This window comes from Teleopsis dalmanni, chromosome X (genome assembly GCF_002237135.1).
Source record: "Teleopsis dalmanni isolate 2A chromosome X, ASM223713v2, whole genome shotgun sequence".
In the NCBI taxonomy this organism is placed as follows: domain Eukaryota; kingdom Metazoa; phylum Arthropoda; class Insecta; order Diptera; family Diopsidae; genus Teleopsis; species Teleopsis dalmanni.
Genome location: NC_051848.1, coordinates 62,958,464 through 62,975,243, shown reverse-complemented (window position 1 = coordinate 62,975,243; position 16,780 = coordinate 62,958,464). Strand labels below are relative to the sequence as shown.

The 16,780-nt window shown below is 30.2% G+C and overlaps 1 protein-coding gene across 4 annotated transcripts in view; it reads left to right on the top strand.

Moving 5' to 3' along the window:
• LOC119689150 (protein sickie) overlaps positions 1 to 16,780 on the top strand; it is a 221,789-nt gene that overhangs the window by 172,637 nt on the left and 32,372 nt on the right. The window contains exon 2 of one of the 4 annotated variants that reach the window (XM_038103911.1): positions 3,345 to 5,355. The exons of the other annotated variants lie outside the window; for them this stretch is intronic. Coding sequence (XP_037959839.1) covers positions 3,655 to 5,355 — 1,701 coding nt within the window. The 5' untranslated portion in view covers positions 3,345 to 3,654. The remainder of the gene's footprint in view (positions 1 to 3,344; positions 5,356 to 16,780) is intronic. 4 annotated transcript variants of the gene reach the window in all.

Genomic DNA, 16,780 nt, shown 5'->3' with positions numbered 1-16,780 from the left:
CGAAGCAGTTCTTGGTATTTTGCAATGATCATTAAAGTAAACTATAACCGTCAATATATAGTGTACTAACGAACAGAATACAGCAATTACGTCAAATGCGTTCTTGCGTCGAAAGCGATATATCGTCAAGTCAAGACCAAGTTGCCAGCGTCATGTATGAGCCGACTTTCCTTTTCATCGACTTCTCTGCGGATTCCAGTCTATGTCTATGCGTGTACTGTCATCTCGGGGTCTCCGTAGTGTGTGGCCTAACCAGCTTATATTACGCGTGAGTATCTGCTGGAAAACTTTCTTTGGCTTGGGCCTCTAAAAGATTGTCGATTTGACGCCGAAGTTATATTTCCAATGGATTTCCATATCCATATTGACTAACTAGATAATCTGTTGTACTTAAATTAATAATTTAACTAAAATACTTTTTTTCTAGTTTGAGATTCTTATATAGAAAGGGAAATTACAATAATTTTGTGCCTTCTGTTTGAAGTTCTGATCTTAACAGCTTACAATATATATACTACGCTTTCTTAGCTAAGGTCATGCGTTCTTTAATCGCTAACGATTTATAACCTGTAATAGACAATATAACGTTTAGATGCTGGAATTCCCGCACATATTCACAACTATCTTGATCCCAGTGTTTTAATTTTAATTAATGAAAAATTTTTTTCATCCTTATTGAGAGGTAGATCTATATTTTTCGAAGCTCATTTATTTTTAAAAATAATTTTTTTGAAAGTATTTTGTTTTCTTTATATTCCTGACGTAGATCAATATAACACGTCTGCAAACACTATATCTACAAAGTTACTTGTTTATTTGTGTTTTATATAATAACATAATAAAACACCGCTATATATAATAAACATTTGGGGAGAGTAGTATTGATTACCTCGGCGGTAATTGGTTTTATTGATTCTATGGATATTACAAGATTTTCAATCATATAAGGCAATACGTTATGTTTAATTGTTTCCAAAACCTTTCAAGAGACAATTGATCGAATAAGTGTCATATAATACGAAGTCATAGTATTTCTCAAACATGTGATTTAAGGCAAAATATTGGTTCATTCGTAATTTTTCGTTTCGAAGCCTGCATTTATAGTCTCCTCGATCTCATCTCATCTTCCTTTTGCTAATCTTTGCAAAGCAATTATTTCACTTAACAAGCACTTTAGCAAAAAATTTTTTAGCACTAATAGTTAAAAATTTGCCACAATGAAAAAAGTACTCGTACATGAAATATATTTAGTCAGAATTAGTTTTATATTGTAGACTCTCAAAATTAGCTAATACAGAGGCCCATCTAGTACAATAGGATTATTTTTGAGGGATTGCATTAATTGGGCTGTTATTATATCATGAAATTAACACCTAAAAATCTGATGTACAGGCTGCTGAAGAAGAAGGATTAGTCGATTGTTGTTGGGTACCTCTTGGAAAATTACTTCCGTTGTAGTTTGATTCCATGTTATACTGCCACCAGATCCATTAGTGATGGGTCCAAAGTTCTATTCAAATGCAAGCCGCCTCTAACTTGAGAAACACCCGCCTACCAGGTTGCAATTCGGGTTCCGAAAAACCACCAGCATTTGTTGTGTATTAATTTTCACTTCGGGACTCCTCTTCGACCTCATCGAGTGAATGACTACCATGAGTAACCCTACCAATAGCATTGCCCTACTAAGCCCTTTCACCTCGACAAGGTATCAAAGGTTGTATGCTTCACTTAAGAGAAATATATAGAAATATTCATTATCATCATTTTTGAGGATTTCAAGGGCTTATATAAAGTTTTGATTAATCTTTAAAATCAGGATAGTTAGTGATATTTTAATCCATATATAATGAATCATACTATACATATATATTGACATTTTTTAAATTGTTATCGAAATGTTCTCAATTTCGCTACAATATCCCATTATATTATTGTAGTGATTTTCATTATTTCCTAAACGTAAGTTAGCTAAATAACAAATATAGTCGAATGGAGTTTTATACATAGAACTTTTGTAAATCCAGGCGGGTGCAGTTTGAAGATGAATTAAATTAGTGTACTTTATCTTTATGTTCATCCCATATCTGTGAAAAATGAGGTTATATGTATTTATAATTTTAATTACATTAGAATTGACATCAAAATTATTATTAGAATTATGATTTCTTCTGTATGAAGTGCATTAAAGCGAGAAATTATATTCCTCTGCGTTCTATATACATTTTTCTGCTTTTTTGCTAATGAATGTGTGGTTCCTGAACTAAAACTTAACTGAGTCCATCACAGAGAAATATTTACTGATAACGCAAATAATGCAATTTGTTGATGCCGTAGATGTTGTGGTTGCTTTTGACGCTGAGTAATGAGTGCAGCTTATCTTTTGATTGTCAATTGCATAATATTTTCTGTCGGTTGTGTGACAAATTACTTCATACGCTTGCATCATTTTTATGCAACTCTTGGTCAGTTGCAACGCAGTTCAACTGCAGAAAGTGTGCCTCTTTTTTACAATTTTCTTGAAAAAATTAAATTTGATTTTTAAGTTTCACTTAATTTTTATTTCAAATATCAGTAGTTCAACTTAAGGTTGAGAGAAATGCCATCGTTTTTCATTAGGTGTCGAACTAAAAACATTTTCAAGTGCATGGCAAATAGTAATGAACCAATTTGTTAGTAACTCCAAAGTGTGAAAATAAAATACTTGCTATACTTTATGCAATTATTTAATACTCCGTTTACACTTACACTTATCCAACCCCAAAAACACATTTTTGTATGGATTTTGTATGGATATTTTATGAAAAATGACATTAATGTAAATGTACACAAAATAAAGAAAGTTTTTGTGTTTAGAACTGATCTATCCATCAAATAAGATCAACGTAATCGTAATTAACGTCTTGTGTTATATATTATGATATTCAGAGCAAAAAAAATATAACACAGTCTTATTGTTTTTTGTCTTTATTAGATATAAAAAAAAATTTGCAAATATTTGTTCTTTATTCAATTATACCAATTTTTCCATTGAACATTAAATTAATTTTATAGTGGACATGAGTTGATCCATGGTATGGTCAAAATCTGCCCTCTCATGCTTCTTGCATATCACCACAATTAAGCGCAATTTACTCAATATATACAGTATTAGCTAAATTACTAAGCATATTAAGAGCTCATGGAGCTCATAAAGCACTACGGACAAAACATTGATTGATGTTTAAAACTTGGAAAAAGAGCGCACTGCATTAACCACAACTGGCACCGCAATCTGCCAGTCAAAGTCAGCGTACATTTTAAGATCTTTATTAAATATTTTTTATTTTTATTACTCTTTGAAACAGCAATTAATCATTATTACCACGAATGTGTATAGCAGAAACATTTGAAAAATAAAACAACAAAAAAAAAAAATTTGACAAACTTAAATTAACGCATCTGAAGGGCGTAAAAATGTTAACTTTAGAGCGCTGCAGTTTAGCGACAATAACTACAAATTAAAACATTTCCAGAAGAACTCAAAACAAAAATAAAAAAAAAACAACAATGAAAAGTGTTTAAAAGTTTTAACTGTGAGTCCACAAATTAAGTCACCGCATCCACAACATCAAACGCATAAACGACAGCGCAATTACTGCTGTCATTGCAACAACAATGTCAGCCACTACGCGCCCACCGCCGCCGACTACACCAGTCTACGATGGTTACGCGACAATACGTGCGCGTGGTCTTTGTCGTACACGTTCCATACGTAGCACAGAAAATGCGGACGCGGATGATGATGAGACAACTATAAAGTCTACCTCAACCACACCAGCAAATGCAAGTCACCAGATACAATTGCAATTACGTCCACCGTACGAACGCAAACGCACACTTTCTCTTAAAAGTAATTTTAGTCAAAGCTCGAGTTGTTCGGGCAACACGTGCCATACACCGCAGCATCACAATCACATCGTACACAATCAACAGCAACCTTACAGCTCAGGAGGCAATATTAGCACCACAGAAGAGCTTTATGCTAGCCGTCATCTTGCGAAACCAGTTAAAACACCTACTATTGCTGATATTGAACCTCTATACGCCACTGCAGCAAATGGAAGTAATACTTTTCGTCCCCTGTCGGATGCTTCATCTTCTTCGGGTGGCGGCTGTCGTGACAGTGTTATAGATTCTACTGGATCCGGCAGTATTGGTAACGTATATCAAAATATAAAAAAGAATTCACGATTTTCGTTGGATTCTTTGCAAAGCAGCACTACACCAAAAACTCCCGATTACAATACTGCGGAGGAAGAAAGCATATTTCTTTATACTGCACCCGAAAGTCCTAAACGAAGGCTAGACAGAGGTTTGCGTAGTTCGTACGGCTGTGATTCGGAACGCTGTTATTCACCTGTACCAAAGAACTCATTTGAAATGCAGGAGTATCCGGTTGTAAATAATCGTACACCTTCGGAACATTCGCATTCTTCGTCTTCTCCATCGAAAACTCGGTGTACGCCTTTACGTTCCGGTTCAACTGCCAGTGCTCATTTTAAGCGTACACAATCCTTAGGTGAAAGTGGACGCACTCTAACATTAATGTCAAATTCTTATCACTGCAGTGAGACGAACAGTCCAACATATATTTCACGTTCACTGCTGTCACCAACACCACCGCAGGCACCTGTACGTCGTGAAAGCCTCTACTCGACACCAAAGATATATACTTCACCTATGCATACAGTAACAACTACAGTAGAAAGTCCTATGCGTAGACCATTGACACCTTCTTTGCCACGCATGACATATCAAACGTCATTACAATCGCACTCAACTCCGCAACGGAGTTCAAGTGCAGAAATACTGGAACGTTCTCACACCAGTCACAGTTTAGCTACAATAGATCAAGATGAAATACTTGTTGTACCAACAGCTATGCCAGTTTTGCCAAGCGGAGTTGATCGACGTTATCATACACTTGGTCATATGCGTGTGCAAAGTTTGGGCACTAATTTGTACCGTGCACATGACTCATCAATGGGTTCTATGTTAAATATGATCACTGGCATATATTATACTCAAAGCATACAAGATTATCATACAAATTTGCAACCGAACAAATCGGCCGGTAATATATACGATTGTACAGAACCTAGGATCACAAATATAAATAGCTTGGGAACGGAATATGTAGATCCATTAGATTTTAAAATTGGCTGTCAAACTACACTTCGCAGTAAACCAATTATTCCTTGGTACGAGCTGGCTATCAAACGTGACTTTAAGCGACAATCTTGTCCACCTATTAGTAGTCATGGACAGACCAACACTAATGCAACGCCCAGCCCAAATCGGAACAGTGAAAATCAGGTTTTTATAAATTATTTAACACTATTTTTTATTTCTTTTATTTATGGTACTATATTTTAAAATTTAAGTATATATTATGAAAGAAAAAAATTAAATCTTCAATTCAGTTGCATATAAATGACATTATTTGTGAATATAAGCAGACATCAGTAAAAAAAAAAGATAACATTTAGTTTATAAGAGACATGTTATGTTACAAAAAGCACTATGATTGATAAAAAATAAAAAAAAAAACAACTTCACCCCAGAACCATGTCTTCTACTTCCGTATATATACGCCCTATCAAGCACGTAGCTGGGCAAGAACATATATAACATATGTTACAGGAAGCACCACTAAAAATGAAACTACACTTGAGACTTGAGACTTATAAAAATTAAAAATATCATTACACAAGTCTAACCTTAGAACCATATCCTGTGCCTCAATCTATATATCTATATACGTAACCATGGACGATATTAATACATATATACCTTCGTTATTAATGCATCATAACTGTTTAATAAGATAGCAGCACTTTTTTAAATTACAAAAAGTTTCCGAAAGACCTTCCCGAAAGTAATTTCTGCTACGGGCTTGCGCCCTTTTATACCGCTATATAAATTACTGACAGTATAGTTTCACAAGTGTAAAGCCATTCTAGCCATTTTATAATATAATAAGGTATTTATTGACCAGCGATCTATAAAAAATATATTATCGCTACCCATTGGTTTTTATAAAAATCTTGGACTTTGAAATTAGTTTTAATGCGAAAATATTTATGGTTTTTTAATGAATATTTAACCAAACTGAAGTCGTGTTATAATTTAGAATTATAACCATTTGCCTTAAATGGTCTCTATACCTTAATCGTATACTGTTAAATATATTTATGAATAACGATAAGGAGTGATCAAACCACTTCTGTGTAATCTTGTCACACTGCCTTTAGGAACAGTGTCGAATCCACAATGAACCAAATTTTGAATGAAGTATAGAATGTTGCTCACCGATATTATACTTCATTAATTGCCTAGTAACTGTGTTCATTCGAAGCATTTCCTTTTAGAGATATTTTAGCAATTATCCATAAATTCTTGAATAAGTTTAAATTACACAAATGGTTAGGTAAGTAAATCTGTGCTGTTACTATAGGCAAACGTTCTCTAAACCAATTAGAATTGTAAATTATTGGCATCAGAATTACAAATTTGTGGTTTTATGTTGAATGGATGTGGACTCCACGTAACCGAATAACTTTCTTTGTTAGAAGACTGAATAAAGAAGTGAATTGAATTAAGAAGTGAACAATGTAAAATGTAAAATGTTAAATGTTAAAGAGCTGAATGAGTAAGGAATTGCATGCAATACCGGGCGGAAAAAATATACATTGGTAACTGTCAGATACCGTTGCTTACCAGTTTGACATTCCAGTGATTGATTCAATAAAACTTACATTGAGTGTAGTCAAGCATATTAAATACTAAAGAAATCTTACAAATATTTAAGTTACATTTTCTCTTGTTTTGCACACCTCCATATGGCTTTTGTACTGCTTGCGAAGAAGCGTTTCGAATCAAAAAATAATTAATATTGCGGATGTAGTGCGTTTGAATGCCAACCAATGAGTTACTCACAGAATTACATACATAAACCAACACCATTCTTCTTTCCATTAAGAAAAGTTTACTTGGGGGAACAAAATTATTACTCAGCAAAGAAATTGATTTGTGGTCATAGTATAGTAATATAATACAAGATAACTATAAGCAGTTTCCATAGCAGACTATAGTGATTCCTGCGTAACTGTTCTAGAAGTATGGTAAATATCTTATGATTTAATTTTGTTGAGTCAAAATCGATATTCAATAAGAGAAAGTAATTTTAACATTTCTACTGATATTAATTGTCCTATTTACATTGATCTGGCGAAGAACTCAAATACAGTGAACTACTATTCCAGTTTAATATTATCCTTTCAGCGACCAATTAATATTAATAATTTAAAGTAATGTTAAGGAAAAATGATTAATAGATCGTCATGTCGTTAATGCTGCAATTTTTCAATCAAGTACACCCATAAAAGTCACACCACATCACAGTGCAGAGTGTGATAGTTACATATATCTCATCTAAATTAGCATATCCCTTATTGACTAATGTAGTGTTATTGATAGGTTTGTAAACAATATAAAGTTAATCATTATTTCAAAATAAAGTAGATATGCAGAAAATTATTATAGAAAGTTTACATAAAAATTTTGATATTAAGAAAACGTGCCAGAAGCCTAACTCTCCGAAATGAAAGAACATAATGAGCACCTTAACTACTCTAGTAAGTTTAGCCAACAGAGATATGATGAGCAAAGAAAAAATATAACATATATATCACATATCAGACCTCTTCAGAAATGATGGCTTTTCCAACACTTAAATAATATTTGTTCAGAGTTATTTTAAATTATCTTATAAAAGTCTCACAATACCAATTTATTATTTAAGTAATAGGCTATTAAAGCACCCCGACCTAAAAGATCTATTGTGCGCCTAAAGGCCCAACTAGGACAATTTTAGACTATTTATAAATCTTGTAATTGCTGTGGGCTTAATTTAACCTATTTGACTTGGGACTAATATTCGGCTTCCAAGGTAATCGAGTCTACGTCTTACCACCGCTAGGCAGTTGCATAAAACATGTTTTGATGTTTCCTTCTCCTAATGACAGAGTCGACAGGAGTCACTTTCCACCACACCTATAATCTTCATGTGGTACTTAAGTCTACAGTGTCCTATAAGAAGTTCAGTGTAGAGTTATTTTAAATTATCTTATAAAAGTCTCACAATACCAATTTAAAAAAATTGTTTATTTGTTTATTGAAGCATAGCTGAACTTGATTAAATAATGTTAAGAAACGGAACACAATTTCCTATAACAATATGAAACTAAAGAATTATATTGTATAGCAGCAGTATCTAAATCTGAAGCGATCGATTTAAATTTTACTAAGAAAACAGAGTTTATATTCTTTAATAAAGATAATAGTACTTTCATCTGACCTCTGGTTTATATATCCCTACCAGCTACAACCAAATTCTTATATTGTTGTTGTTGTCATTGTGCTCTGGGAGCTATAAGCAGGTAACATGAAAGAATTTACCAGACAATTACATGGATAGATATGTGGATGAGTAATGGTTGAAGTTGGGAGAGAGAGAATAGGGAGTAAGGGTGAATTGGGGTGAATGAGATTTAGACAAATTCTTAACGATCAATGTAGTTTTTTATTTTAATATATTTTAATATTATAATATATAATGTAACTTGTAGTATTCAAAATTAAAAACAATTTGTTAATTAATGTATAATAAAAAAAATAACTAAATTATTACTTTAATATAAATTATGATATGTCTCTAATAATCAAATCAAGAGGAAACTCAATATATACATTATCCACTTATGCAGTAAACACACTTAATTATTCAATTTATATGACAGCTATAGCATACGACCATCTGACTTCCGCTCCCTTTACCATATAAACAACAGCCTATTATTGTTATTAAAAATCTATTGTGCAAAATTTATTTGTTTATTCTAAAAACTTAGAGATTGATGTTCGTGCAAACAGATAGATATATAGAAGTATAAACAGATAGGGAAACGAACTTTGGCAGATCAATTTATATCGCTAAGATGATTAAGAGTTTGTAATCGCTTTTTCGCTGTGTCACAAATATCATTGCAAATTTATCACATTCTTTTCATCACACATTTATGAAGTTTATTATTTATATTTTGCTAAGCGTGACTTTAATTTTAAATTCTTTCATTAATTATTAAGCAGCTTTCATGCTACTTAAGCATTTGTAGCATTTTTCTACGAATTCGTGTTAATGTATCTTTAAGTGGTGATATTAATTTGTTTAAAACTTTAGGCAACAGTGACAGTTTTTAGCCTAGTTAAAGCCTAGTGTGGGGTAGAGATAAGCCCCCCAGCCATTATAGAGTAAAAGTGTGTAATAGCACTAACTCAAGAAGAAGAAGAATCAAGAATCAAGAAGAAAAACTCACACTACAATTCCCGCTACTCCAGTCCAATTATGTATATTTACGTTATAGAATTTCAACTAAAAATCAGTCTTTTCTACGTTCAGTCTTTTCTATCAGTCTTTTCTACAATAAATGTAAAGATAAACCTATTGAAAGTGTTAGATAAAGCCTTGATAGAATTTTATAAACAAAATCTAAAAAGAACAAAATACCTATAGACACCTATAGATAACTTCGAAGAGTTTATTAATTAATGCTTTCCAGCATTTTAGGATGTGTAATTATATATGATAACAGATAGAAGAAAAAAGATAATGTGTTAATAATAATTAAATAATAATAATAGTGTATAATTTTTTCGAAATTGTATAATATTTATTAGTATGAACACATTGTCTTTTTTGTTCTATCTATTATCTATAATCGTTTTATTTCGGAACACATTTTCTTTACGTACGCTGGTGTGAACGCTGGTTCTTAGATAAACCAGGTCTTCACAACATAGAACCTATAGTGTTCAATATTGACTTGCGTCCAAAGATCGCTCAAAAATCTGTTTGTTAATAGAAATAACTTTTGTTTTTCTCCTCATATATCACAACATCTCCTAGCTGGTAGTTTAAAGTTTGCAAAACCCGCATTAACGGCAAATGTGTATAGGACAACCGTAATAAGTATTACCAGAACCAGTACGGTTAAAATCAGCTTCTCAAATTTTAGTTTCCTTGCCTAAAATATCGTTTAGTATCGGAAAGCTTCTTCCCCATCATAATAGAGTTGGTTCTGATGCTGAACATCATATTACACAACCGTAAACCTTAATCCATACCTAAAATGCACTTAATACTTACATTCATTGCGTCTACACTTACTCCGAAAGTGGATTGAGTTCAGTTCTATTGGGTGTTAGTTAAATTAATAAAACTTATGCCTTACAAATGTCACACTGTTGCACATCCATTAAGTGAATAAAAAAGGAATAAATACGTATAAAAATCTACAAAATAATATCAGTCTATTTATTTATTAATTTTTTTTCTTTTTTTGTTTCATATTATTATTTTTAATTGGGTCATAGTTTGTATATGTAGTCGGCTTTTGGTGCGAAGGCTGCAGACAAGTTTATTGCAGTGTAGACAGGCAAAGTTGCATTTAAAAGTATGCTGGCAATTTCACTAAGCACAACTCTCTTTCCAATATTGCAACAGAGGCTCTGGTTGTTGCCGCTTCAGCTTTTTGCCCAACAACTCCACTTGATCTTGACTTAGAGGTGTATAAGGCAAAAAACTGTGTAAATAATAGACAATATGACGTTTCCTTAATACTGGTTGGCTGGTGTATGGCATAGATTAATTCATTTTAATCACACTAAATATTTATATGAACAATAAAACAAAGTTGAAAATATTTTACATTACTAATTTTTTCAACATTTTTTTATTTAACAATATTGTTTTGAATGTAAAAATTTCAAGGCCCGTTGTTGTAATTAAAGTTATTTCGCAAATTTTTAAATGATCCATGGCGAACTTGTTTTACGAGAATAATAATTAATAATGTTCTGCTACTGTATTCAGTTTTCTACTTTATTTATTTCTTTAAACTGTAATAATTTAAGTATGTATGTACATATTATGCACCTATGATGAATAAAAATTTCCATGAGTCATCTTCCATGAACTCATCTAATAGATTTTCATTAGTTTCATTCCAACACAAAATAACATTTTTTAGTTCCATAAATTAACTGAATTACATCGAAAGCTTCGCAAATGACTTAAACTTTTGAAAATGTTTCATAAAACTAGTTTCTATAATATTTTAATTTATTATTAATTATTGATTTATTGTAATTTTTATTTTATTATTTTTTTATAATTTTTTATATATATGTTATTAGTTAATATTATACATATTCGCTGTTTATATTGAAAATATATAGTTGAAACTTATTGAATATTTTAGATCATAGTTCAATTTTTTTTTTTTTTTTCTGAAAATTCATTTGTTTTTTGGTTGATATTTTTATAATTGTAAGATCGAAACACCAGGTTTCGTCTGATGTCCATGCCCATGTGTCCTATTGACATTGAACAATACATTTAAGTGTTTGCATTTAAATTGATATATCTTTTAAATTTCTCATGCTGATGTTACGTTAAGAATACTTTTATAAAATTCGAACTCAATCAAAGAAAATCTATAGGAATATATTGCGAACTTGTCACCGCGTCACTCATCCTTTGAGGATTATTGTGACATACCCACTTCAGTTCCATAGACGAGTAGCAGTTAAGAATGCCAATATGTCCTTTGGAGAGATGTTGCCTAATTCTGCTATAGTCGGATAGGCAGTGCATACCGAAGTCTGAGTCTGGCAAGACTATCACAGTGACACAAAATATTTTCTGCTGTTTCCTCTTCTTCGCAACAAAGTCTGCAGCTATCGTCTCTAGTAATACCTAGATTCGATAGATGCTTTTTGACTCCGCAGTGCCCAGTGGGAAACCCTGTGACAAGTCGGATACCACTTCTGTTCAGCATTAGTAGCTTCCTAGTTCTGGCTTTTGATCGAAACGCCATGGATTATTTGGCTTGTCTGCAGGCAATTGATTATCCCAATCAGTTTAAGCTGCTCTTTCCAGCCACTCATTAGTTTTAAGTTTGAAAAAGCTCCACGAAGGACCGCAGAATGATTGTGGCTTATAACTAACTGTATAACAAAAGTTAGTGAATGAAGAAAAATTACTGTTTTTCAACAAAAAAAAAAAAAAAGAAAAAGAAAAGGAATACAAAAGCCATCTATTCAAAACATGAGATTTGAGAATCATATGCGAAGCCGCTACAAAATGTTACTTAAATAAATTTGGCAACTCTAAAGCAGTTAGTTACTTACTTGAAGTGTAGTGAGAAACAAATCCTCCTCAGTAAGCAAAGAAATCCATTTTCGCACAATTCCTCGTAATAATGTGTAGAATAATCGACCAGTTGAAACCAGCCAGAAGCATTGACAAATACGAGTATCCGGCCCATGCTAACAGTGAAAATATCGCTGAGTGTGTTAAAAAAAAAAGGACACTCAAAATATTAAGTCTGGGTCTCGACAAGTCAGGATCAGATATACACTGCTGTGAATACAAAAAGAAAATAGAGCTGCTTATTTCTAAACGCTCAACTTAATACTAAATCGCATATTAAACGTAAAAGCCTCTTATTAAGGATATACGAAGTTAAATAATAAGAAACCAATGGGTTCGTTTCCCTAATACTCAATATTTAATGAACTTACTTAAATCACGATGGTTGTCACATACCATATCTCTAAGGGTTAACACTAACATTTCAAGACTTTTTGAGACGTATTCAATGAGTACTATTTCAGTCTATCTACCTACCTAAACTAGTTGAATATTTTTCTTGAAGATCTATTAATAATGAAACTAAAATTAGTATTTAATTACTTTTTTAAATGGCTAATGAATGTTTAACTTCAAATATTTTCACCTTCATTTACAATTTGATTATAGAAAGTTTAAAGTTGGAAAAAAGTAGAATAATAAAATAATGTCATTAAAATTATTGACTGGTATTTTGTGTACTGCGCTCAAAAAAATTGATGTGAACTTTTTAAACCACCTGGCGTCTGATTAGAATCTTCAGATAGCAATACCTTGAGCTATTACCTTCGGTCAAATTCTGTGTGTAACATGGAATTCTTAATCTTCAATACTTAATCGTATTACGCATATTCGTTCGTGCCGAGTTAAGTAAATTAAACATAAAACTTTTAAATACATAAAGTTTTGTTCTGCCATATATTGCCTCCTAACATCAAAATTACCGCACCCATTTTTAAGACTTTTTAGTTTTATTTGCATTTTACATTAATATTGAATTTAATTATATTTTTATTGGAAATCACAATTTTTAATAATTTATAAAAAAATTGTTAAGCCATTTAAAAATAGATGTGATCATTAATATTTAATTACTTAGACGATAAATAAATTTTTAGACTTTGTACCTACCATATAGCTTATTTCCTTATTAATATACTATTAGCAAGTTAAGCAACACTAAGTCAAACAAATTATAATTAAAAAAGAAAATAATTACGTGAAAAGTAAAACGCTTTGTAAATTAAATAGCCTGAATATTTATACCAGTATATAATGATATACATATTAACGTAATTATCATTGAAATAAATGAAATGTAAACATTATATACTATTATATAGATTGTGATAAAGCAGCTCTAGTTACGAACATTAGAAGTTACCTAAAAAAAAAGACTGTATCATTTCGTAATTCTAGTAGTACTGGTAGTACTAGTAGTAGGTACATTTCGTAGTACTATTTCAGTAAAACTATATATGCCAAACAGAAATGTCATTCAAGCTATAATGTGTTAAGTTTAGTTCCTATGTTAGTTAACCTTTTAAAAACATTGAACGTTTAACAACCGCATCGATTTTTTTTAATGATAAGGTTCATTTTTTGATTAATGGATATATGAACAAACAGACTCCTCACATCTGAAGTACTTAAAATTAACTTTCGAAAGGCCATTGCTTTCACTAAAAGTCACTGTATAGTGAATCATTTAGTTTGTAAGTATGACTGGATCGTACTTTTTTTAAAGTGACATGATTTTGACACGAACAGTCAATTCTAATTGCTATAACCACATAATCATCATTTTTTTTTGACATGTTATTGAAAATATAGATGTGGATGATATATAATTTCAACAGGATGGTGCCACAATTCACACACAAAAGGTTCTATTTTAGCTTCGTTGCACAAAAAACCTGGTTGTGTTTTTCATGTTTTATAGATGTTAGCTGCTAAACGATTTGGTTGTACTGGACTAATTTTGTAGTATTATCCCAAAATCCTATTAGTGTGAATAGTATTCAAACTCGTATCGAAGTTTGAATATGTGAAAACGAACGATCAAATATGACATATCCTAAAATCTTGACATCAAACTCCATTATTTTGTCAACACTTTTATTAAGGTGCATTCAGCACTTAAAGTTAAAGAAAGTTTGATTAGCGGAAACCAGTGTAAAATGTAGTGAAATGGAAAATTCACTAAAATTAGTTAAATTCGCAACTAATCTAACTCAGGCTAACTGAAAGATAATCTCAATTTGTAGAAGCTGCAATCAACTGAGTTAATTAATGTTTGTTTAAACTTTATACCGCAGATTACAAATAATACCAGGCAAGATATCAACAACATTTAAGCTAGCCGACATACTTGAGTTTTTAAAAGCAATTGAAATGAGCAAGATTTTATGGAGTTATTCTATATTTGTAGAGTATGACATATATCATCCACCTTCACACATTAAATTAGAATGAACTACAGATCAGTTAAATCGACGAATAATATTATATGGATTATTGCTGCACTTTCTTCATAAGAAATAATTGCTTAACACCTGACTGTACTCGGACCTAAGTTATATTGGTTTATAGATGAAAAAAATGTAAAGAATTAAATTATTGTTATATCTTCTTCCCAAAGAAGATATAATAATGGTATGTAAAGCTGATGACTTAAGTAGGTATTTAACATCGGAATTATTATCTCTATTACACACACATGACAGCTAAATAATATATAAGAAACGAATTTAGTGACAGCGCGTGCTATAGGGTTAAAATTAATAATTTCGAATGTAATTATTATTATTGTAATTAAATAATTTAATTTTATTATATTATAGCAATATATGTATACTGATTACATATTCACATTGGCATGTCGTTGTTCAAATGCTTTAAGCTGTAAGCTTAAAATAACGTAAAATAATAATTAATGAAGCATCAATATTGACCAGTTTAATTCATTTTTATTGCCTTTTTTTCTTAAAATATGAAACACTGCAGTTTAAAAAAATAGTTTAAAATTCATGAAATAATTGCAACCGCCAGCTGCAAGGCTGCTCAGCTTTATTGCTCATTAAATATTTCGCAATTAACTTAAATTTGCAATAAATTGCTTTCATATATAGTTATGTGTAGGGGAATAACATATAAGCTGAAGAAAACATTAATTAATCGTTTTTATTCTGTAATAAAAAATTGCTAGTGCGTTACAGGCGCGATAATGCACTGAAAGACAATATGCGGATACATATATGATTAAATAACATTTTCTGCTTTTTGGCTTAAAAGATGGCAATAAAAAATATGTTTTTTTCTTAAGTGAATTGCCCTGCAATATACCTTAACTCCTGTGGATTTGTCGCCAACATCTTAGTTCCAAGAATATAACACTTTTCCTCTAGTGAAGAATAAAAAAGGAAAGCTTTATTCTTCTCAACTTAGTCAATAGTATACTAATAGTATACCTATAGTATACTAATAGTATACCTATAGTATACTAAACATTTTTAACAATGTAATAATTAATTTTGGATTATATTATCCAAAATAATATTTTTGTATTGCGTTTATTATTTTTTTATTTTTATTTTTTATTTTTATTTTTTATTTTTATTTCTTTTTTTTAATTTTTTTTCCTCTTTCCCTTTTTTTGTTTTCTATTTTTGTTTTTGTTTTTTTTTTAATTTTGTTTTTGTTTTTTTTTTATTTTTGTTTTTTGTTTTCAGTTTTTTTATTATTTTTTCTTGTTTTCTATTTTCTTTTATTTTTTCTTGTTTTCTATTTTTATTAATTTTTTTATTGTCTTCTATTTTTTTTTATTTTTTTGCTGTTTTCTTTTTTTTCTTTATTTTCTTATTATTTTCATTTTATCCTTTATTTTGTATTATTTATTGTTTTATGTATTTTTATATTTTTTTTATAATTATAATTTACGTACACATATGTGTATTTTTTAGAAAGATTTATGTTTTTTTATAAATTTTTGTTTTACAAAGTTCTTCATACTTTTAGTTTTATATATGTTTCTTACAGTTTTTGTTTTATATATATGTATATATATATTTTTTTGTTTAATATAGATTAATAATATATATATTTTTTGTATTTTTCTTATATTTGTTTTTTACAAAAATATGTTTTTATATAGTTTGGTTTTATATAGTTTTTATGTAGTTTTGTACAAAAAAAATATAAAAATAAAAAAAATTTAATAAAATATAAAATAAAAAAATAAAAAACATATATGAAGCAAAAAAAAAACATAAAGAACTATATAAAATCCAAATATTTTAAAGACTATATTTTTGTTTTATATAATTTATGCTTTTTTGTTTAATATATGTTTTTTATATTTTTTTGTACCATTTTTTTTTTTGTTTATTTGATTTTTTTTTTTTATATTTTATTATTATTTTCTATTTTTATATTTTTGCTTTTTTATTTTTGATTTTTTTTCCATTTATTTTTTCATGTATTCTTTTT